Here is a 22,343-nt window from a genome sequence, read left to right as displayed (position 1 = left end):
CGTTACACTAGACTATATAATGCATACTTTTCTTTAATGTGGGTATAAAGACATTCTCGTATCCAAACTGAGAATATCTCGTTTATACATGCTACCATCTACCAATAAAATCTGCTTTCAGATTCACCCGAAAGTCTTTTTCCTTCCAACGCTATTCACCCTATTTGGCGGGTTCAAAGCTCAGCCAAACTTTTGTTCATCATTTCCTGCAACGTATGATATTCCCATGTGGCATTCCCAGCGGCTCTAGCGTTTTCGTCGCTTACACTGATCGTTCTTTTAATTCGTTCTATTTTCTTTGGATCATCTACTTTGATACGAATTCTCTTTAACTCATTTACACTCGATGTATGTCCAATACTCATCCCAACTTTAACTAGCGTTTCAATACGCTCCGAAGAATTTTTAACAAGATCTGAGTCAAACATGAAGTTATCCTGTGGGATAACAATTACAATAGTGGATCCACCGAATTTGAAGTATCCTAGTTCTTGCCCACTTTCAACTACATCGTTTTCTTTGCACGTCAATAATATCGATCCAACCATCATGGCACCAATTGGTATATACAACAGTTTGCCAAACTCAGGAGAATCAATGGGAATGACAACTCTTATGTTCTCACCAAAGACATCCAACTCGCTGCGAACAGCCATTGGGTTTACAGTATAATATTCACCATCCACATATATAGGTTTCCCAATTTTACCATTACATGGTGAATGAAACCTATGATAATCTTGTGGCGCCAGTCTAAATATACCGATGCTGCACTTACTATCGTTAAATATTTCGGGACTATAGCCATTGGCTAATTTGTTGATGGAAAATTTTCTGCCCTTTATCCATATTTCTTTTGATTCCTGTATAGTTGAGAATACAGTACACCTTGAATCAGCCGGTGAGAAGAATATTTCTTTGTTGGTGCTTTCAGGTGACCGACTTCCTGGTTTCAATTTTCTATAAAAAAATTCATTGAATGTCTTGAAGTCCCTATCTCGGCATTGCGAAAGATCCAGAGAGTGAAATTTAACGAAAGGTTCGATTTGTTTAGCAGATGCAGTGCTGTCAAATTTTTTTCCTTGCCTAACGGACAATGTCTTCAATAGGGATCTAAATTTCTTGGACTCTGGACTCTTGCCATTGTAGATGATTCTCATCCCTAACTTGACATGTGCGCTTATTTTCTCCTCTATGATTATCCCCGTGTCACGGTCTTGTACCAGAATATTTGCGTTGTTAGATCCTAGAGCATACTTACCATAGGTTAATTTTATTAGAATTTTTGAAAACCATCTTTTGGAAGCAAATGCAGAGGAAACGTATGAAGGTTTCAAAGTTTTGTGTTTTTTTGAAAATGTGCATATAGCGAAATGTGTTATCAAGTCATTTTCCAGAACTAATTTGGATCGTCTAGCATTTCTGGTAGGTTTGCATGAACGAAAGCACCTAGGGCATGTCCAAATACGCCTAAAATTGGTGGATTTCCTCCATGTTTGTAACCCTTCAATCAATTGAGATCTAGTGATGGTCTCTCCCGCCCAAACTAGTTTATCAAAATGCTGGAATAGTTCAAAAGAATCAGTCATCGCAAATGAACCAAGACGTTCGAGATAAAGCATCACTTGAACGATATCGAGCCTTTCTAAAGTGATTGATGTGTTAACGGCTTCTTTCCAAAAGTTGTTTTTCAAAGAAGTATAGGAAACATATTTGAAGTGCGAGTATAACGTTGCTTGTTTGGGCGCGTGTGGCGGTTCCACTGTAAGATCCAAGGGTATTTCATAAGGTATCCATTCGTTTTGATGTTGTTGTTGTTGCAACATATCAAACCAGGCAAGTTCGCATTTTGCAACGTCATCATTAAACGAAAATGAGTCCTTGTCAACAACTTTAATATTGAAAGCAAAATTCGTTTCGTGAGGGAATACTTCGAAGGCAGCATATTCATTGAACTCCGGGTTCAAAGTATGCTTTCTCCAGGACGTTTTAAATACTCTCCTACCAAATGAAATGACAACAAATGGATCCATCTCATAATTGGTCTTAGATAATCTATTTCTTAAAGCGGGCAAATTCTTGATAGCTTCTATATGCATAAATACAACCCCGGTGGCGTGCTCTTTTTTGGATATGAAGAAGTTACTTTTCGCTCTTCTGTGTAAGTAACTCGCATAGGATCTGTTACGTTTTCCTCTTTGTAAATGTAAAAGTCGACTTCCAACGTATTCGTTGGACCGAGAATCTGTATCCTCGTTTTTGTCTTCATTATATATGTCGAATTCTTCATCACTCCCCCGTTGGTTTTCAGATTCATCATCATCCATCGATGTTATCTCATTTTCCGATGCTACTGGGAATCGCCTAACGTCTTCTGGTTCTACGACGTCATATTCATCTAGCGCCGTTATCATCGAAGATAAACTCATACATGTCTCCTCTTCGATGTCATGCACGCTAATATCTGCCATGCTAGTATTATCCACATCTTCGAAATCGTTCAAAATTTCTAGTCCTTCATCATTTAGCGAGGCAACTTCGGACATTGAATCGTATACAGTATCGTTATCTATATCATATGTCCTTTCTATAGATATATTGTCGCTACTGTTTTCGTCTTCTATAAAATCCTCGTCATCAATATCATCTTCAGCATCGGCCTCTTCTTCTTCATCTTCTTCTCCATGGACTAGTTCGTCATCACTGTATGCTTTCTTACGTGATATCTCTTGTTCGCTAAAGCCTGAACTATTACTCGGCGTGTCTTCTAGTGGAGGCGGTAAAGAACTAGAAGATCTCATACGGGCTTTATTTCTATCCATTTTGCCCCAATAATCATTTAATTCATTCCTCCAGCTATTGAAAGCCTGAAATGTTGGCATTTTTTTCAAATTACATTCCAACTTAAACCCAAGCAAAATATCACCCACGAAACAATCAGAGCTCGATTGATTCTGCTGATTTCCTCTTTTCATATCGTACAGATGGTACCATTGAGGTTCGATCGAAAACTTATAGCTCGTTGTAGTATCCCTTCTTTTAAATAGATCAAGCAATGAGATTTTTGCCTCACCTAGGTACAAGTAGCTACTCGTCTTAGTCTTGTGTGTCGAGCCGGAGTTTGATGTAGATAGAGATGAAGCGGAATTGGAAGCGACAGTCGCGGTTGTGGTCGATGCTGAATTGATGGATGTGGAAGTTTGGTTACTTTTGGACGTTAGGGCTAAATTTCTGGATGAGTGAGAGTGGGAATTTTGTCCAGAATTCGACAGCGTGGTTGTGGAAGTATTCGCTGTAGTCGTCCTTGATCTGTTAGGGGTCGTTGGAGCGGTACCCGTTGGCAAAGCGTCATATACTATAATCCTCAGCCACTCAGATTTCGGACTTCTCGGAAGCTTGATCTTTAACGTTTGGTTCCAGTGTGTATTTGAGTTCTTCAGCTTGCTAGTCTTCTGACTATAAAATGTGTTGGTGGTAACAAAGCATACGGGGTTACAATTGAAAGTCTTGATAGCGTCTATATTCTCCGCTTGAATGACATGAATTTTTAAGATCAACGATGGTTTCTTATTTTTGCCTCGTTTTCTACTTTTGATGATCCTCATTTTGGTTGTTGGACGTGCCCGCAAATTGAAGACAGTTCACGGATTGATACTGCATCAACATCCCTGGGCTAGATCTAACAAAACCTGCGAAGCTTGAAGTCAGTAAAGTGAGAGACATTCCGTGAAGTATTAAATGCATTAGGGCTATAATCTCGATTTTGTGAAAAATTTGGCACGTGGCCTACTTCTCTTTCTTTCTCCTTTTATAAGCCCTACACTTTCGTTCACCAGCCCTTTAATATATTTTTATTTAGCCTATACATTTTTAGGCCCTAATGAATATTTTTTTTCWTTTTTTTTTTTTTTTTCGATAGACAGAAAAAGGATAGTAAGGCTATGAATTTTTTCCATTTAAGGCCCCTCAAAAAAGGAAAAAGTTACTTAACACTTGAAGTAAAAAAAATTTGAAATTGAAGAGCTAAAATTTGCTAATTTAGGAAACCAAGAACAGCATTTGCATATATAGAAAATAATAAAAGAAAAAAAATGGGGAAACGCTTTTCGGAATCCGCTGCTAAGAAAGCAGCTGGTATGGCAAGGAAAAGAGACCAAGCTCGTATTAAGCAGAGAGAAGAAATTGAAAAGCTAGAAGCAGAGGAGGCTTCTAAGTGGGAGCAAGGCTCGAAAAAAGAAAACTCTAGAAAACAAGAAGAAGAACAGAAAAAGCAAGAAAAATTAAGGGCCAAGAAAGAGCGTGAAGCGTTATTAGCTGCAGAGGAAGAAGAATTGGGCAAGGGTGGCAAGGGCAAGAGAAAGACCAAGTAAGTCTGAGCAGACAACCATTACATCAACCAACAATTGCATATGGGAAAGTCATTTGTCTCTCTCTATTCCCAAAAGAATGAAAAAAAAAAATAATAATAAATAATGACAATAATAATAATAATAAAAACCTGTTTTACCACATATAAAGTATGCTTATTCTTCGTGGATTGAGAGAATATACTCGGGAGGACATCGCTGCCCAATCCTAAACAATATTTCAATGATAATAACGAAAAAGGAACGAAAGTATACAGTGGTAGTTACAGTAAAGACTAACACTTTATATAAATTTATAAATACTTGACATTGTATACGCTAGATTCTGCATAACTATGTATTTTGATATCTTACTCAAGATCGGATAGTAATAATGGAAAGAACAAAGGCGTAGAATATTTAGAGAAGCTTCTTTTTTTACTACGTAAAGAAGTACGTTTCATGAAAATTGTGCATGATGCTCGAGGCAATCGCAATGGCAAAGAGTCGGTAACAAAACATGACAACTTTAAAAATGATTGAAGTGTATACGCAAAATGGACTACGAAAAGTACGACCCTACTATAACACGAGATCAGCGTTTGTAAAGGGACGCTGGTTGGGGAGGCCTTTGATAGACGTCCTTGCTAGTGAATTTAAACTGCGTTCAAGGGATTATCATCTTGGGCAGATACAGAAAGGCACATATAGGCTGATTCGAGATGGCGAGCCGTTGGTAGCCAGTCAGCTTATATCCACAGTTATTAAGAATCATGATATTTTAGAAACAACAACTCATAAGCATGAGCCGCCAGTAAAACAATGGTGTAGCCAGGCAGCTGAATCTGATGATTCGGCCAGGACGATAGCGGGATTCAAAACTGTTTTTGAAGATGAGAACATCTTGGTCATCGATAAGCCCAATGGTATACCTGTGCACCCCACTGGCCAGTTTTTCCAGAATACAATAACTGAAGTACTAAAATCTCACGGTGTAGATGCTTTTCCATGCTACCGACTGGACAAGATCACATCAGGTTTGTTGATACTGGCTAAGAATAGCCTGAGCGCAGGAGAAATTCAGAAGAATATTCGCGCAAGGAATATGGATAAATACTACTTGGCAAGAGTTAAAGGGAAATTTGCCCATTCCGACTCGGTACTGAACGGCGAATTTGCAATGAATACTCTTTTTGACGACATTGCTAATACTACGATAGAGACGTCGCCCATATATTCCATCGATCCAAAGAGACAATTCCCGGTCGGTTTATCGGCGTCGAAGGATGCTATTACCAAATTCTACCCGATAAGGTACATTCCCCACGCCGATGAAAGTGTTGTAGCTTGCAAGCCAATCACTGGAAGGACGCACCAAATCCGGATCCATTTAGCCAGGCTTGGTCATCCCATAGTCAACGATAATGTATATTGTTCACAGATTACCAAGTATCCTGAAAGGCTAAATTTTATCATTCAAGTTCTCAAATGGGAGGATCAGCCGGGACTGGATACCGACAAATTGAGAGTGAGTTTTCAAAAAATTATTGAAGAAACGAAAAGTAATTGTCAGACTATGAAATCATCGTGTTCAGAATGCGATGTCATCGAATTAAAAGACCCATTGCTGTCAGACTTAGAATTATGGCTGCACGCTTGGAAGTATGAGGACGCTGAAGGCAAGTTCAAGTTTGAAACAGAACTACCAAACTGGGCGCAAATAATCAATAGTTAGAATTGGTTCTCGGCGTTTTTTTTTTTGTATATTGTTTAGTTATAAATTCTGCGCATAAGCGTATTTAGATTTTGTTTGTAAGACTCAACTTTGGGTGGAGAAAAATAACAATAAACAGTCATATTGAAAAGTTAAATTCTCTCAGGAAACTACTTGAAATATTCATCGCGAACGACACCAATGGTAACAAACACTTACTAACTACATGAAGCGCAACCGTTCAAATGATAATGGTAAGGCTGATTCCGTATTCAAACAGATACTACTACAGCTTTCATCTCTTGTGAACCGGAAAAGAAGAAAACAATTGATCATAATATTAAAAAGAATACTGCAAGTCTATGGCATAAACTTGATATTCTTTGTCAACAAATGGAAACTGAAAAAATTACAAGGCGTCAAAATTCAACTCGATGACCTGATGCCATGGCTAAGAGAATCAACTATATTAGTCTTGTTGAACATATTATATCCTGCTTTAAAAAAACTTCCGATTTTGGGAAATGATTACGTTCACTGGACTTCTATGGTCGGAATATCATTGATGCTCACTAAGGGTGAAGTGCCGTCATGGATTTTTGCTCACTTGCTTATTGAGGTATTGCATTCTAAATCAAAGGATTCAGAAATTATACGATGGTTAAAAAGAAAATTTTCCCAGGGCACATGGACAAAATTTAAACAAGTCTTTGTTTGTTCTATGATGGTAGTATTATTCAAAAAATTGGATAGGAATTCGTTATCGTTTCGTGCACTTTTCGACTACAGGCCATTTTTAACGGATTTCGTAACAATTAATGGCATTTCCTCACTTTTATCGATATATCGAAGAGTATTAAAATCCGCTTTTACATCAAGCACAAAAGCGAATAAGAGTGGCTCCAACCATGACATTAGGAACTTCTCGCAATCACTCGGTGTCAAAAATCATGATGATTGGCCCATATCCTCATCAAATTTAAAGCATGTAATGGATAGACTAAATGAAATATACGAAATTACAACCGAGGACAATTATGCAAGCTTAAGCGAAAAGATAATAAATTCGTGTTTTGTGAAGGGTATCATTCCAAGTTTAAGATGGGCTATAATAAGGCAGTGCATCGAGTACTTATTCGCGGCCAAAAGACGTATGTTGATGAATAACAAGTTGCGGTGGATTGTGATGCTTCTCACATTTACTTTGATAGACCCGAAGAACAAAATGGTAATTAGCCCACTCTTTGTGAAATTGCTTGCTAAAACCTTAGTCAATGTCTATTTAAAAAAATATTGGCATCACAATTTCCAAAAGTATATATTATTTTTCATGTTTCAATTTAGTATTACGTGATGTGTGCCTTTACGGAATGAGAAGAACCTACATATTAGTAAATAATTCTATATTATAGTTGTTTTAATAAATGAATTTATAATATGGGTGTATTAGATTAACTACTTACTAGAATCCTATCGAAGATGATGCTTATGTATGATAGGACTGGCAAAAAATAATTACTCGCTTCCTTTTTTCTCTTCTTTCCTTTCTTAGTTCGTTACTAGTTCTTGTTTCCGATCATTGGATTAAGCACCAGGAGCCTTGGAATTACCCTTCAATCTCAAAAGGATTTCTTTAAACTTGGATCTGTCTCTACTTCCAATGACATCTGCATCGTCTTGATTGATTAATTGTAGTACACGATCCCAAGTTGTATTGTCTTGGCCAAAAAATTCATCTCTTTTTTTCAAGAAAGCTTCGGCATCCTTTGAAGCATCTTCTAATTGTTGTTCCTTCTTTTTGTTGTATGAATCGTAAAATTTGTCAACATGTTTAACGGCTTCGTCTTGTAATTCCTTCTTAGATTCTTCGTCCTTTACGTCCTTTTGATGGATTTCCGTAGCACGACGTTGCTTCCATTGATCTACAACTTCAGAACGGTCCTCTTTGGTGGATTCTGTACTCTGGTTGGCTGGCACGCTTTCGAATTCCGAGAAATCGTCGCTTTCATCGCCATTATCGTTACTAGTAGGTGCAACAGTACTGCCGTTTTGATCGTTTGGGATTTCACCATTTGCAGAGTTGATATCAGGGAATTGTTCTTCAAAATCTTTAATTTCGTCATCCGCAGGAGAAGCTTCGTTTTCCAATATTTCGTCGTCTTGTTCAGTCTTGAACTCGTCTCCGACTATTTCAGCTTCTCTTCTCAAAAAACTGGTATCGTCTTCTTTTTTATCATTGGCTGTGAAATCCACATTTTCATCTTCTAGAGGAGGAAATTTTTCGGACATCTTCTGTATATATGTATGAGAAGGTCGGTCTTCAATTGCTGTCTTTGAATGGCTTCAATGTGTAACTCCAGCTTCAAAATACCCTTTCATCCATAATTTATTTTTCAATTTAGTTGTTAATCTTTCGGTGCCCCTTTCACAGTGAAAAAAAACCCACTCGTGTAATGTGATGATAATAACTTTAAAGAAATGTTAAAGATTTGTACATGTTTAATTTCTATAAAAATGTTTAAGTGTTTTGTCCTATTGGACTAGCACAGATGCACCAATTCCGACTTCAATAAGTTCGTTTGTGTTCAAGTCCAATACTTTGAGCCCAGAAAGAGTGGCATAATATCCGGACATAATTCCAATAAATCGTAAATCTACAAAATATGTTTCACTCGGGGGCACCACTGGAACTTTATAATCGTTTGATAGCAGTATAATGCCCTCTGCAATCTTGCTGTGTTTTTTATACAATTGGCATTGCTTTTCTAATGTTAATGACGGATTGGAGATGCCTCCATTATGCATACCGTAGATGTTGATACCGGTATTGTTGCGTACAATATTCGCTGATGTGATCGGGTTTATTGTATTGTTATAGTATACAACAAGATCCAGCGGCGATGGTGATGAATTTATGATCTGAAGCCTCATAGTGAATTTTTCACCCTTAATAACCTTGATGTTGTTATTAACAAACTTAAATTTTACATTGTTTAATTTATTGTTCACTAGGGACGTAGTCGAGATGGCTCCAAGACTGAATCTTGATGAAGAAATCCCGCCTATTCTCAAGTTGTTCATCAAGCTACCGCTATTGATGTTGTTGGTGCCATTCAAGTAGGTGTTATGATTGATGATGTTGTTGGTGCTAGAGTACTGAGAAGATGCCGAGGAAATTGGCATGGAACGTTTGAGTGTTACTTCCGTTTCCCATGAAGTTCTTACTGGCAACTTCAAGCCACACGATAAGTCAAGTTCATATACCAGAGTGATTCTTACGCGGTGCGGCTGGGTCAATTTGGGTAATAGTACCAACTTGAAAGTAGCGCTAATACTATCGTATGAAAAAGCAGTAAATGGCACTTTGAGGGGACAAATTGGATCTAACTTAATTTGTGATGTTCCATCAATCAGTTTGTACGATATTTCATGAAAATTTAGTTTGAGAAGTGAATTGTGCTCTTGGGGATAAATGAATCTCTTCGTTAGTTGCTCGGATGCTTTAGAAGTTTGAAAATCTAACGATGATAGTATGCAATGTTCGGATTTCAAAGATGTGTTTCTCAGTCTCATATTTAAAAGCGAATATATTGGATACTGTAGCTTTAAACTAAACATATCTTGGTCCGCTTGAAGAGTTTCGCCATTTCTAGAAGTGTCTAGATGGGCTGTTTTAGTATTGTTTTGCTTATGCACCTTGGAAATACTGGTTGATGTAATGGCCGTCGATGACCAAGAATAAACTGGTTCAAAACTTGACAAAATTTCTTCGCCACTTTTTTTCCCCATCGCAATGCTACCGTCTGAAACTGGTGAGGAGTCGCGATTGCTGAGATCTGCATCCACTGACTTATACTCAAACAAAAATTTAATCTGATTATTATATCCGTTATTCATAACCACATTCGATTTGAAGAGAGCTTTTGAGCAGCGGTCATCTTTCAATTTCCAGAGCTTCTCGCCAACCTGAGTAAAAAAATCGTCAATATCAGTCGTACTTGTTACTTGAGCTTCATTTATAGATATTATCATATTCTGCAGTTCGAATCTCTTGTTTGTCTGTGTATCATCCTGAAACCGTAGCCAAAGATTCAATTGCTCGTCGAATATAATGAATTTACGGGACGTATGTGACTGACGTAATTGTTCTATATCATTTCCATTAAGGTCGCTATGCAGCGGTATAAAACATTCCATTGTCAATGAGTTGTTATTTTATCAATTGGAATCTGCCTCGTATATTTTCCATGCAGTTTATAATCACAATTCCAGCTTTTACTCCACCCTACTTAGCCACAATATTTTCAATTTCCTTGATTTTGACTTGCATTTGTTACATTTTTTTCATTGTCCCTCTGCTTTCTCGCACTAAAACAAAAAACTATGGGTAGAAGGGAAGATGAATCTTGCAAACGAGAATTTAGAGAATGTGTCAAAAAGACGCACAACTTCATTCTTGGATATATGTATTATTTAGACTATATTTATGTACAAGTGATATTGAGTGAAAACGCGAATACATACACGTATAAAGAAGGAGTATCTCAAAAGGTCAAGAAAAGGTTAAATGTATACCATTTGGCCCAACTTATTGAAACCGATTCTCCTGTCTTTCTTGTTGTCTCTATTTCCACTACCATAACGGTATCCAACTTTCCCAACCTTTGCGTTGGTGAATTTGAACTGTGATTTCTCACCTTGTAGAAGTTCACCATACACGACCTTGCTGTTCTTGTTTGTTGATTCGTGGTGCCCGCTAGAGTGCTCTCCGACAGTAGACAAGTTTCTTAAAGTTTCTACAGCAGGCTCTAATTCTAAAACGTGAGCTGCATCAACGGGACCAAAGGGTTCAGATTCAGCAATGGTGAGAAATCTCGAGGCCAACGTCTTTTGAGGGACAGGAATTTCACTCAAATTTTCTCGGTTAAAGCTAGCTTCTGAATCGAAAACGGGGAACATCCCATACAAAGTTTCATCCATAGTTCTCAAATCGGATGATACTCTATTCCGTTTGTTCCAACTATTTTCCACACCAACCAGTTTGACAATGGCTTCTACACGAGGAATTTTCAACCCGTATTTCTGAGAAACTTGTTGAGTGGAAAGTCCTTCCACAGTAATCTCTTCGAAAATGCGCTGCTTCAATTGCGGACTTAATGCGTAATTCGTTTTACAATGTGGATTCGAAGGGAAAGGTTGCAACAATCTGTCTTTGAAAACATTTTGTAATCTTCTATTTTCTACAGGGGGAGGGCCCAATGTCCCATCGTACCTCAGTTGTAGAGGTTTCTTGGTTACCGGGTGTTCTAGACTTTGACCTCTTTCTAAATCTGGCTTGATATAATTGGGTACATGGTTCGTTGAAACTGCAAAATACTTGTTCATCACATACTCCCCTTTGTAATTCTTCGGTCCTAAAAACTGTCTCATAGCGGTCTTTAAATTTGTGTCATGCTGCTTTGGATGTTGTCTTCCTAATTTTTTGAATGGATAGAATGGATAAGCTATTCTTCTACGAGAAAGGTGTCTCACTTGAGTCCATGAAGGTATCACACCTGTTCCTTTTAGCTTAGAACTGGCGCCAATTAAGCCGTAATTCATTGCAATCGGTATGACTTTTAGGACGGCTTTTCTTATCTCTTTTGCTTATACTTTAACTCTGAATATTCTTTTCAAAAAGCTCTTTTCATTTCTTCATCCGGCTTCTTTTTGGATGCGGTTGCGACGCGTTTAAAATGTATAAACTGATTGCAATTTGGTAGAGAAACGGTTAGCTGACGAAGGAAACTATGCTCTAAGAGTTGTGAGATAGTAAAACTAGTTAAAAACCTATCATTACCTGAACTGTACTCTTCCTAAACTGTTGCAATTTCATATTTAGTAAGAGGTAAATATTTCATTAAAGTAAGCTTGCGTGGCGTAATGGCAACGCGTCTGACTTCTAATCAGAAGATTATGGGTTCGACCCCCATCGTGAGCTTTTTTTGCTGCTTACTTGACTGAATTCAAAGAAGTATCCAACCTTTCAAACCATCGGTGGGGTTCTAGTTCAATAGATTTTTATCAACAGATGTATCGTCTTTTTTATTTATTTATTTATTTATTTTTTTATTGTTATTGTTGTTTGTTCCATGCCCTCTCTCACATACCGTTCTCAATACTGTTTTTGGCTTGACTAGCCCTTGCGTTTGCCCATATGTCCTCCAATCCCTTCTTAAATATATCAATATTATAATCTGCTACTGTTAAACAGCTTTCCATGTCTGTCCCGTTGGGTCTTATGATTGCAACTAACGCCAATCCTCTAATCATCTGCCTTAAATAGATGATTACGCCATTAGCCAGTTGTGCAACGTTCTGCAGTTCGTTACGGGGGTTTATCGCATTACTTTCGTCCGAGTTCTTTTGACTGTTTCGCAGAACAGGCGCCTTGTACAAATCAAATAAATCGATCGTAACGTCTATAAATTCGGAGCATACTTCGTACATTTGAATATCAACAGGGTTAGAGTCAGTGGAAACATAAATTTTGGAATTAACATCGAATAAAAAGGCCTTTTCAATTTTTGAATGTTGAATCAAGTTATCTAGCATATTTTCCAGGAAGGACAATTCCGGTATTAGTTTCTGCACAATCCTTGAAAATGCTTCATATATCGAGTGATCAAAAATTGATGTCAGGTAAAATGAAACTTGAACACCGTCTAATCCCAATTCTAGCAACTCTTCACCCGTCCTTTGCATTATATCACGTTGAGCATCAACTTTAAAATCTTCGCTTAAACCATCAACTTTGTGAATCAAAACCTCAATATTTATGGAGGGATTCACCTTATATGCATACTCAATAATCATTGCCAAATTTGTGATAGCGTTTATGTATTCATCTTGAGAGTCAATGACATAAACTAAGGCCCCAACGCTTTTAAATAATCTTTCAGAATCATAACTCGGTTCAAAATAGTTTAGCTGTCCAGGAAGTTCCATTACCGCCAAATCAATAAGGGTAGAAAAATGCTCGAGGGAAGGATTTGAGGTTGATTCCAAGTACAGCGTATCCAAAGGCTGCATGTTATGAAAAACAACCTTACAAATGGATGATTTCCCACATCTCCTTACACCCATCAATAGGACCATGGCTTTAGAATCTGTAGCATCTAAACTCATATTTGCGTCTGTATTTTGTGCTGTTATTTTAAGGAATGGTAATATGCTAGTAATGGTGGATCATCAAGAAAGCTTTTTAACCAATTTTATTGATGTTAATTCGATAAAAGATACTCTTTCTTTTGCCCGGAAACGGGCCTTTCTTTCCCATCGCCCTTGAAAAAAAATAGCAATAATAAAGTGGGTAAGACTGTGAGTTAATCAAGATAAAATGTTAAAGCCGTCAGCTAATAAATGATATAAATATACAAAACTATACATATGCTGAGTGGTCTATTATATAAAACACATCGTAAACGAAAAAAGTGGCAAAATTATGAAATAAAAAATTACGGAAGGGCAGGGGCATATAGAACAGGAAAAGAAGAAAGAAAAATATGGTAAGAGGATTACCAATTGAAGAGATTCGAGGCTTATTTATAGCTTTTTAGTAAAGAGAAATAAGCCCGTTAAGTAAGTAGATATAATATTGGCGTCTCAAGGACGCCCTCGTCTTTTCTTCTCCATGCATGTATTTTCAATTGATATCATGGTATTGAACTTAAGAAGATTAAAATTTGTGGTTTGTGCTATTATTATTGTTTTGTTAGACTTTTTACCATCATCCTTAATTTCCTTTAAATGCTCTTGTCGTTACTCGCTCTGATCAATCTATTTATTCTTCGTCATCACTTTCGCCCATTAATGCACTAAACATATTTGTGGCAGTGGAAGTTGGTGCAGAGGGTTCTTCTTTTGGAGGTGGAGCCCTTTGAGTGTTTCTTTGAGAATATGTTCTGGTTGTAATAAAGCTATCCTTTGATGCAGGAGGGGCGTCTCTTCTGTAAGAATGTCTATTGCTAGAATTATTCGTACGTCTCGAATTCGATCTTGAGTTGCTCTTTAGTTGACGTTGTCTCTCTTCTTCTTCATGAATTTGTTGGATAGTCTTTGGACCATTGTCTTTCTTGTCGCTATTCCAGTTTTTGTCGTGTCTCAATTCCTTAATGTCAATCAATTTAAATTTGATTCTACTAGAAATCTCAGCAGTTTCGATTATATTGTCTAATATACCGAATAAACTATCGAGTAATTGGGAACCTTCCAATGTGGCTTGGCCTGTTCTGAAACTATCCGTTTCGAATTGTTCACCAACAGTATTCAACAATTCAACAACTGACTCTAGGGTTTCTTCGGATGGAGAGTCAGTCAAATCCTTCATCAATCTACGGAAACATTCGAACATCATCTTACCGGTTAATAAGTTCAAACGGTACAAGAAACCGATGAAACGAACTAAACCTAAACCTCTTCTCTTCGCGGAGGCAGTGGCATAATATTCTTCAGACATCATCTCGGGTTCTAATGGAGTACCATCTTCCTTTGTTGGTAATTTATCGGTCCAACCCTTGTCGAATTCTGCATGACATCTAGCAACCAAGTAATGTAAGACCAATTTTGGACCGGTCTTGCCTTCATTAGTTTCGTCTGAAATGTCTGGATTTAATTCTTTAACAACCTTACCACATAACTGAGCATACATAGAAGACCAATGGGGTTCGTCACAAGCCTTTAAGAAAATTTGTTCTATCACAGCCTTTAGGGTTTCACCATTTGTTTCCCATACAGATATGTTAGCAATAGCTAAAATTTCAGATGAAATGGTGTCAAACATTTCTAATGTAAGTTTATTCAGTAGAGACTTCATCTTTCTTTCAACTTCATCCTTGTCTAATAATTCGGTCTCTCCATCAGGAGCCAATTTCTTTTCAGTCTTCTTAACCTTTGATTTTGGAATCCATCTATTAGCACTTGGGACCAATGGAGCAACATCTTCCTTTGGTTTGTCATCTTCTCTCCTATCTTCATTTCTGTAAGAACCTCTTTCACGGTCTCTTCTTGATGTGTACGATCTATTAGATCTTCTGTCGTCAGTCGTTCTCTTTGACCTTCTCTTTGATGAAGCCCTTGAATTGGCTCTGTCGTCCATATTTCTCACGGAGTTGTTTCTGAATTCGTTGCCACGGCTAGAGTTGTTGCCGAATCTACTAGGGTCTCTCGATTTACTTCCTCTTCCCATTCCTGGTGGAATGACAATTTTGGAGGAAGTGCTTTGAACCCATTCAGCGTCTGCCTTAACGTTCAGCTTCTCCTTGAATTGAAGCAAAAAAGTTGGGCCATATGTGTATTTGACATGTTCCTTTTTATACTTGATATCTGGACCTTCAATACCCTCTGGATAGTTGAAAGAAAAGACATCTTCAATAGGTTTGGCGTCTTTCAATACGTTCAGTATGTGAGAAACGGTATTTGTGCCGTCATCGGCTTCAGCAGCAGCGACTTCGGTTTCACCATTGGCTTCAGTGCCATCGGCTTCTGCTTCATCGGCTTCTGCTTCTGCTGCTGCGTCATCGGCCTCTGCAGGGTTGGCTGAGCTAGCGGCAGGTGCCTCAGAGATTTCGGCAGATTCTTCAACCTTTGACTCTTCACCTTCGGTGACTACACTTTCTTTTGTATTGTGTTCAGTAGAAGGATTTGTAGGGAACTCGCTTTCTTCCTGTACTGGTTCTTCTTTGTTTTCCTTTTCTTCATCCTTTTCTTCTTGTTCCTTCTGTTGCTTCTTCAACTTCAAACGTTCGGCAAAAGTCAATACCTTTGGAGCAGACTCTTCCTCTTTTTGACCTTGTTCTTCTTGCTTACCTTCGACTGGGGTGTCTTCCTTAGCTTCTGGTTCGGCAGGTTTCTCTTCGGCAGGCTTAGTTTCTTCAGCTTCCTTGGATGTGGTTGGTGCCTTTTCTTCAACCTTTTCAGCTGTGGTTCCGGTTGGAGCATTACTGCTGGTACTGGCACCTTCGAGCTGTTCCTTTCTCTTCTTTTCTAAAGCAGCCTTACGAAGTCTGACTTGTTCAATGAAGTTTCTTCTCGTCYTTTCAGCTTCAGAGATAGTTTCTTCAGGACTGGCTTTAGAATCAGTGGTGGAAGGAGTAGGAGTAGCAGTGGTAGTGGAATCAGAGGTTTCTTCTGATTTTTCACTTTTAGAATCTGATTGTGCAGGTGTGGTAGATCCTTCCTTAGACTGCAGTTTAGCTTTATATTGCTCCTTTAAATCCAAATGTTCACCAGACTTGGTAGTGATCTCAATCTTGGTTGGGACAGGAGAGGAATTCTCATCGGCTGGAACAGCGTTGACAGGAATAGCATTTGCGGCTCCCATTTGCTGTGGTTGATAATAGGCAGGGTAGTTATTGTAGTAGCCGGTCCATGGCGCGTTGGAACCGTTGGAACCGTTGGAACTGTTGGACCCGTTGGCACCCATGTGCCCACCTCTATAACTACCAGTGCCACTATAGTTGCCACGGCTATTATATCTATTTGGGCCAAACTTACCACCTCTTTGCTGGTGAGGTCTGTTGCTATTGTAAGGCTTCTTTTGGTTGTAATTACTACCTTGGTTGTAGTTATTATAGCCACGCTGTTGCTGCTGATCATCGCCTGATACGTTTGGCGCAGCAGAATCCTGCCTTGGAGCGGATTGTGTCGGTTGAACAGTCTCGTCTGTCATTCTTGTAATAGGTAATTACGTTTGTCCTCTTACCTTGTTTATTTAGGAGCAAGAAGGAAAGAAACCAAGAAACGTACTAAAAGGGAAGGAAAAAAAGAGAGAATCATAGTTAAGTAATGAAATTATCATACTGTTAAGATTAATAAAATTTCAAGCAACATTTTGAAATTCCATCTACCATCCATCCGTCACACACAGAGAACGCGGCATCGAAAAATTTTCTTGAAAAAAAACTTTTGACAGTGGGAAAGCACGAAAGAAAAAAAAAATAAAGAAAAAAGCTGCATTGAAAAAGGACGCACAAAATATGATGAAAAAGAAAGAAACGTCGTTTCACACGTCGTTATCGAGACGCGATGAGCATAAAATGACATTGATAAACACAAACATCAACAAATTGGGTGGCCAGGCATCGTGTTTGCGCACATTCGAAGCGGCCTTGAAAAGATGGGTAATTTGAAGGGAAGGTTTAACGCTTTTGTGTCCTCTTGTGACCGTGTCATGCAACCCGAGACACGTGCAACTACTATTTAAGTAGTAAAAAACTAAAAAGAAAACATGATTTCGCCCAGGATCGAACTGGGGACGTTCTGCGTGTTAAGCAGATGCCATAACCGACTAGACCACGAAACCAATGTTTATTGAGAAAGAGCACTGCATAATTGAAACAAGTGATACATCGTAACCATACGGGTTACAACTATGGTGACGTACATGGAATGCATAAGAGAGAAAACAGCAATCGCCCAGTTCTGTCAGTTCCTTCAAGGAGTTGGTATGAAATATTAGGGGCTTTACGTGGCAGAATCGAATTTCTTGGCGTTCTCGCAATTTCCTATCGCAACCTTGCAATTTGATCTAGCATGCATCCAACAGATAGCAAAGTTGTTAATCTTATTTATTGTTTTTAGTTCATGAATATTAGTGTGTATTTACAATGAAGCAATTGTCCAGAAATGCACGAAAAAAGAGTCGTTATGTAAAAAATTCTAACTAACATGGCACCTCTCGGCTCTACCCCGCCTTCCTTGGTTTCCTCTGTAAGCTAATCTTAAAACAGTTTCCTTACATGGCTATTGAAACAAAAGTGTGGGAGAATGGGGCAGGAAACCGTCGTTACAACATAAACACAAAAGTGTGAAGGATCTCACCAGCCTTGAACCCGATTCTGTCTTAAGGGGGAAGTATTATTCGAACGTGCCGTCGCCGTATCTTGCAGTAGGTCCATATTCTTGCTTTGAAATAAAGTGAATTCCTTTAGTATGTTCTCTTCTAGATTTAGCTGTTCCAGCTGTAAGGCAAAATCAATCATGCTGTTATTGATAAGATCGCTGGCTGTGCTATTAGTGTCGTTTATGAGGCCCTGCTCTATTTGGATGTTTGTGAAGTGCGCATCTGAAGAGAGGTGGTCGAAGTATCCTGACATGTGTGTGTGTGTGTGTTTGTGTGTGTGTGTGTGTTTTGTTTTCGCTTTATTATTTATTTTATTAATCTGTTATCTTGCAAGTGACAGTGATTCAAAAATAGCTAGATCACTAAAAGATATTGAATATGATATCATCACTCGCACATGCACGACTTTTTGCAAAGCGGGGGAAGCAAGAACCGGTGCGGGAGAGCCACAAACACGTTGTGGCTCTCCCATTTCCGCACATCCCTCCACCAAGGGCCACACGAACAGCGTGTCCAACACGTCGCGCAAGAAGCCTAAGCATAGCACTAAGCCATTCATCCTCACCTCGCCGAAGATGACACATCCTGCTCTTACAGATGATCGATCACGGCCCACCACAAAAAGTTCCTAGAGGGGACCAGCACAGTAGCTCCGTGGAGCTACTGTCCCCGACCGGAGACAATTGCCCTAGGCCGACCCCTCACAGCCCGGATTATTTTTTTCCATGCGTTTCCGCGGAAATCCGGGACTTGCTGTTAAGGTCCCAAATTGGCGATGGATGATGAGATAATGCGTCCTTATCAACGACGCTAAAAACTGCCCCACGCTGTACTCAACGATCATAGCTGGCTATTGTTATCGTTGGCTTAGACGATTTCGCCCGTACAAAAAGAGACATGCATATATATAAAGCTTATCTTCGCCCTCAACCTTGAAAAAACTCTTTTCTTTTGTTAATTTTATTTTTGTTATTTGATTTGCTTCCCCTACTATATAAGAAGAACCAATCCGCTCCTATTTTCTCTCAGCATAAGTAGAAGATAATGATCGTCACTCAAAAAACAGTAAATATGAACAGAGAACCAAAATTCAAGAAGGCTGTGGCCAAACCATCAAGAGATAGACAAACCTCTGTTACCAGAGCCATTAGGCCAGTCATGGCACGTGATGTGCACAGATTATCGACGTCATCGTCATCCACCTCCTCCTCTTCAGCATCAGGGCAAAGGAGGCTTTCGAGGGAAGAGATAATAAACGAGATGGAAAAAGAACAAGACGCTATAGTGGTTAGACTGCTTCGGGAAATTGAGGCTTTAAAAGAGGAAAATTCTAGATTGAAAAATCAACTACACCACCCATTGCCAGCAAGAAGATCATCGCCCTCTTTGGAGAGCGAATCGGCTGTTTTCGACGATGATGACTGCAGTTACGGCTACACGTTCGACACTCCAACCCTCAAGTTTTCAGAGGTTGCCTCCAAACGCACCGTGCTTCCTCTAACTCCCAAGGATTCCATGACACACATTGCCCACCGCCCTGGAAGATCAAGCCGGAATGCTTCTATGTCCAGCATGACAAACATCTCAGACACAATCTTCCCCATAGAGACTAAAACCAATCCAACGCCCATATCCAAGAGGAACCTTTCTGCCGATCTCTCTCACCATACCCACCTCCCACGCTCACTTAGTGGCGGCCTTTCTCCCAGCGACTGGACTGAAACGGGCACTTTGCTTCATGATAGAAGAAGGCGTTCTTCCAATTACAGTATCGATGGCTCGAACTCTTTGAAGGCTGATCTCATGGCGAAAAGGTTTCAAACAGGGTCGTTGAAATAAGAAGATACAAGCAACAATAAAAAACACCCCTTTCCAAAATATGAATATATTCTTTTTTATGGGTTTTTGGCAATCCAACACATCGGCAGTTAATGCACTTGCGGTATAAACGTGATTTTTCAATAGGTTTCTTTTTCACTTTTTTTAAGAAAGCCTTCTTCCAAGTATCTCTTTGGTGTTTTTCCAAGTTACTTTGTTCTTCCTTAGTTAGTTCCACACACACACATATATATATGTATACATATATATATATACATATAGAGAGAGAGTAAATATACATTTAAATCTTACTTTTTCAAGGGTCGCAATTCACATCGCTTTTGTTTTGTTTATCTTTAGTCCTCAGTATCTATTTTTCTCTTGTACGCTTCAAACGACAGAAACCAGAAAAATCTTAACATAAAAATGAACAAAAAAAGCAAATGTGTGTAAACCCAAAACAAAGGCACAAATTTTTATGGGAAACTTAAGAACAAAAACTTTTCGTGCTATATAATCAATCTCCAATCATGTACATTCCAGGTAATGACCCTGCTGGCCCTTCGCCCTCCTTTCAAGGTCATCAATTCACACTCCCTTCCCCGCGCATAAATTCTTAAAACAACATGGTTGGCAAGTGTGCTCGCGCACATATATGAACCCTTCCTCATGAAGGTCCAGTGATATAACTGAGGCAAATCACTTGCATTCTCTAGTAATCCTTATTTTCCTTTATTGCAATATTCGTAATCTCCGGGGGGGTAAGCAGTCTAATGTATGGGTCCCTTTTGCCCTTTTTTTCTTTTCGTTTCTTTTTTCACTCCATTTCTTTTTTTTCTTTTTCCTTGGTGAAAAATTTGCAAGGGCAGCTCATCGCAAGAATGAAAATTTTCAATCGCTCACTAAAGGTACTTAAGTGTTGTGGATATTGTCTGCACTTTCTGTATGGTTGATACGTTCTTGTCTTTTCTCTTCTCAATTTTCTTTTAATATCGCTTGTAAAGGAACCCGTTAACCAATCGCAGATCACTCAACCCCGAACAGGATAATATAAGATGGCTAAGACTACTAAAGTAAAAGGTAACAAGAAGGAAGCTAAGGCTTCCAAGCAGACCAAGGAAGAAAAGGCTGCCGCAGTCTCTTCCTCTTCCGCTTCATCCTCCTCATCTTCATCTTCAGAATCTGAATCCGATTCATCTTCATCCTCTTCTGACAGTGAAAGTGAAACTGAAACCAAGAAGGAAACCAAGGATGCCTCCTCTTCTGAATCTTCTTCCGACGAAGAAGAAAGTAAGAAAGAAGAATCTAAAGAATCTTCCAGCTCTGATTCCTCTTCTGACGAAGAAGAAGAATCTAACGACAAGAAGCGTAAATCTGTAGACGCTGAAGAAGAAGAAGAAGAAGAAGAATCCAACAAGAAGCAAAAGAACGAAGAATCTCAAGAACCTGCCACTATCTTCGTCGGTAGACTATCATGGTCCATCGATGATGAATGGTTAAAGAAGGAATTCGAACCCGTCGGTGGTGTCATCAGCGCTAGAGTTATCTACGAAAGAGGTACCGACAGATCTCGTGGTTACGGTTACGTTGACTTCGAAAACCAATCTTATGCTGAAAAGGCCATTAAAGAAATGCAAGGTAAAGAAATCGATGGTAGACCAATTAACTGTGACATTTCCACAAGTAAGCCAGCCGGTAACAACAACAACAACGATCGTGCCAAGAAGTTCGGTGACACTCCATCTGAACCATCTGACACTTTATTCTTGGGTAACTTGTCCTTCAATGCTGACAGAGATACTATTTTCGAAATGTTCGCTAAGCACGGTGAAGTTGTTTCCGTTCGTATTCCAACACATCCAGAAACCGAACAGCCAAAGGGTTTCGGTTACGTTCAATACTCCAGCTTGGACGACGCCAAGAAGGCTCTAGATGCTTTGCAAGGTGAATACATTGACAACAGACCAGTCAGACTAGACTACTCTTCTCCAAGACCAAACAACGATGGTGGCCGTGGTGGTAGCCGTGGTTTCGGTGGTCGTGGTGGTGGCCGTGGTGGTAACCGTGGTTTCGGTGGCTCCCGTGGTGGCTCCCGTGGTGGTGCTCGTGGTGGCCGTGGTGGTTTCAGACCAAGTGGTTCCGGTGCCAACACTGCTCCATTAGGCAGATCAAGAAACACTGCTTCTTTCGCTGGTTCAAAGAAAACATTTGATTAATGGAAAATTTAAATGAGTTTCAACTTCATTTTTCTTTTTTTACGTTAATTACTATATTCCATCTTTGAGGAATATTTTGGTTTATAATATTTTATGTACATTAGTAAGTAAATAGGATACATTCTTAAGCTTTTTATTCACCATCTTTTAAAATTGCCTGTTTCTCCTAATGAGATGAGATCGCTAGTTACGGATGGATACAAGAACTGAAAAATATTCAAAAAAATTTCAATCTATATGGAATTGTTAAAAAGTGCTTCAACCTTGGCTTGACATGATATTAAAACCTTCTTTGGAATTTTTTTTTGTTACTTTAGGTTGTCTGAAGTGGGAACCAAGACATATTCATTTCAACAATACGGTGAAAG

At 39.0% G+C, this 22,343-nt stretch overlaps 12 protein-coding genes and 2 non-coding genes across 14 annotated transcripts; 7 read left to right on the top strand and 7 right to left on the bottom strand.

The window, feature by feature from the left end:
* Nucleotides 1–173: 173 nt before the first annotated feature.
* Nucleotides 174–3,605, bottom strand: PSD2 (phosphatidylserine decarboxylase 2; the record flags this gene model as incomplete). Its single annotated transcript, XM_018365276.1, has 1 exon — nucleotides 174–3,605. The coding sequence occupies one exon, from the start codon at nucleotides 3,603–3,605 to the stop codon at nucleotides 174–176; it is 3,432 nt and encodes a 1,143-aa protein (XP_018222376.1).
* A 486-nt stretch (nucleotides 3,606–4,091) lies between these two features.
* On the top strand, nucleotides 4,092–4,370 carry LSO2 (Lso2p; the record flags this gene model as incomplete). Its single annotated transcript, XM_018365275.1, has 1 exon — nucleotides 4,092–4,370. The coding sequence occupies one exon, from the start codon at nucleotides 4,092–4,094 to the stop codon at nucleotides 4,368–4,370; it is 279 nt and encodes a 92-aa protein (XP_018222375.1).
* A 496-nt stretch (nucleotides 4,371–4,866) lies between these two features.
* On the top strand, nucleotides 4,867–6,081 carry PUS6 (pseudouridine synthase PUS6; the record flags this gene model as incomplete). Its single annotated transcript, XM_018365274.1, has 1 exon — nucleotides 4,867–6,081. The coding sequence occupies one exon, from the start codon at nucleotides 4,867–4,869 to the stop codon at nucleotides 6,079–6,081; it is 1,215 nt and encodes a 404-aa protein (XP_018222374.1).
* Nucleotides 6,082–6,286: 205 nt separating this feature from the next.
* On the top strand, nucleotides 6,287–7,414 carry PEX35 (Pex35p; the record flags this gene model as incomplete). Its single annotated transcript, XM_018365273.1, has 1 exon — nucleotides 6,287–7,414. The coding sequence occupies one exon, from the start codon at nucleotides 6,287–6,289 to the stop codon at nucleotides 7,412–7,414; it is 1,128 nt and encodes a 375-aa protein (XP_018222373.1).
* Nucleotides 7,415–7,644: 230 nt separating this feature from the next.
* CLC1 (clathrin light chain CLC1) lies at nucleotides 7,645–8,349 on the bottom strand (the record flags this gene model as incomplete). Its single annotated transcript, XM_018365272.1, has 1 exon — nucleotides 7,645–8,349. One exon carries the CDS (start codon nucleotides 8,347–8,349, stop codon nucleotides 7,645–7,647), a length of 705 nt encoding a protein of 234 aa, XP_018222372.1.
* Nucleotides 8,350–8,592: 243 nt separating this feature from the next.
* On the bottom strand, nucleotides 8,593–10,257 carry TRS65 (Trs65p; the record flags this gene model as incomplete). The annotated part of the gene is made up of 1 exon (XM_018365271.1): nucleotides 8,593–10,257. One exon carries the CDS (start codon nucleotides 10,255–10,257, stop codon nucleotides 8,593–8,595), a length of 1,665 nt encoding a protein of 554 aa, XP_018222371.1.
* A 366-nt stretch (nucleotides 10,258–10,623) lies between these two features.
* Nucleotides 10,624–11,661, bottom strand: MRPS35 (mitochondrial 37S ribosomal protein mS45; the record flags this gene model as incomplete). Its single annotated transcript, XM_018365270.1, has 1 exon — nucleotides 10,624–11,661. One exon carries the CDS (start codon nucleotides 11,659–11,661, stop codon nucleotides 10,624–10,626), a length of 1,038 nt encoding a protein of 345 aa, XP_018222370.1.
* Nucleotides 11,662–11,968: 307 nt separating this feature from the next.
* On the top strand, nucleotides 11,969–12,040 carry DI49_2128. The gene has a single exon. It is a non-coding gene; the product is annotated as a tRNA-Arg (tRNA).
* Nucleotides 12,041–12,201: 161 nt separating this feature from the next.
* Nucleotides 12,202–13,227, bottom strand: GTR2 (Gtr2p; the record flags this gene model as incomplete). Its single annotated transcript, XM_018365269.1, has 1 exon — nucleotides 12,202–13,227. One exon carries the CDS (start codon nucleotides 13,225–13,227, stop codon nucleotides 12,202–12,204), a length of 1,026 nt encoding a protein of 341 aa, XP_018222369.1.
* Nucleotides 13,228–13,882: 655 nt separating this feature from the next.
* Nucleotides 13,883–16,768, bottom strand: TIF4631 (translation initiation factor eIF4G; the record flags this gene model as incomplete). The annotated part of the gene is made up of 1 exon (XM_018365268.1): nucleotides 13,883–16,768. The coding sequence occupies one exon, from the start codon at nucleotides 16,766–16,768 to the stop codon at nucleotides 13,883–13,885; it is 2,886 nt and encodes a 961-aa protein (XP_018222368.1).
* A 559-nt stretch (nucleotides 16,769–17,327) lies between these two features.
* Nucleotides 17,328–17,401, bottom strand: DI49_2125. Its single transcript has one exon. It is a non-coding gene; the product is annotated as a tRNA-Val (tRNA).
* Nucleotides 17,402–18,030: 629 nt separating this feature from the next.
* On the top strand, nucleotides 18,031–18,573 carry DI49_2124 (uncharacterized protein; the record flags this gene model as incomplete). The annotated part of the gene is made up of 1 exon (XM_018365267.1): nucleotides 18,031–18,573. One exon carries the CDS (start codon nucleotides 18,031–18,033, stop codon nucleotides 18,571–18,573), a length of 543 nt encoding a protein of 180 aa, XP_018222367.1.
* Nucleotides 18,574–18,985: 412 nt separating this feature from the next.
* RTS3 (Rts3p) lies at nucleotides 18,986–19,780 on the top strand (the record flags this gene model as incomplete). Its single annotated transcript, XM_018365266.1, has 1 exon — nucleotides 18,986–19,780. The coding sequence occupies one exon, from the start codon at nucleotides 18,986–18,988 to the stop codon at nucleotides 19,778–19,780; it is 795 nt and encodes a 264-aa protein (XP_018222366.1).
* Nucleotides 19,781–20,814: 1,034 nt separating this feature from the next.
* On the top strand, nucleotides 20,815–21,975 carry NSR1 (Nsr1p; the record flags this gene model as incomplete). Its single annotated transcript, XM_018365265.1, has 1 exon — nucleotides 20,815–21,975. The coding sequence occupies one exon, from the start codon at nucleotides 20,815–20,817 to the stop codon at nucleotides 21,973–21,975; it is 1,161 nt and encodes a 386-aa protein (XP_018222365.1).
* Nucleotides 21,976–22,343: the final 368 nt, after the last annotated feature.

Source organism: Saccharomyces eubayanus, chromosome VII (assembly GCF_001298625.1).
Source record: "Saccharomyces eubayanus strain FM1318 chromosome VII, whole genome shotgun sequence".
Lineage (NCBI taxonomy): Eukaryota > Fungi > Ascomycota > Saccharomycetes > Saccharomycetales > Saccharomycetaceae > Saccharomyces > Saccharomyces eubayanus.
Note: the sequence above shows the minus strand (reverse complement) of the source record. Positions and strands in the feature narration are given on the sequence as shown.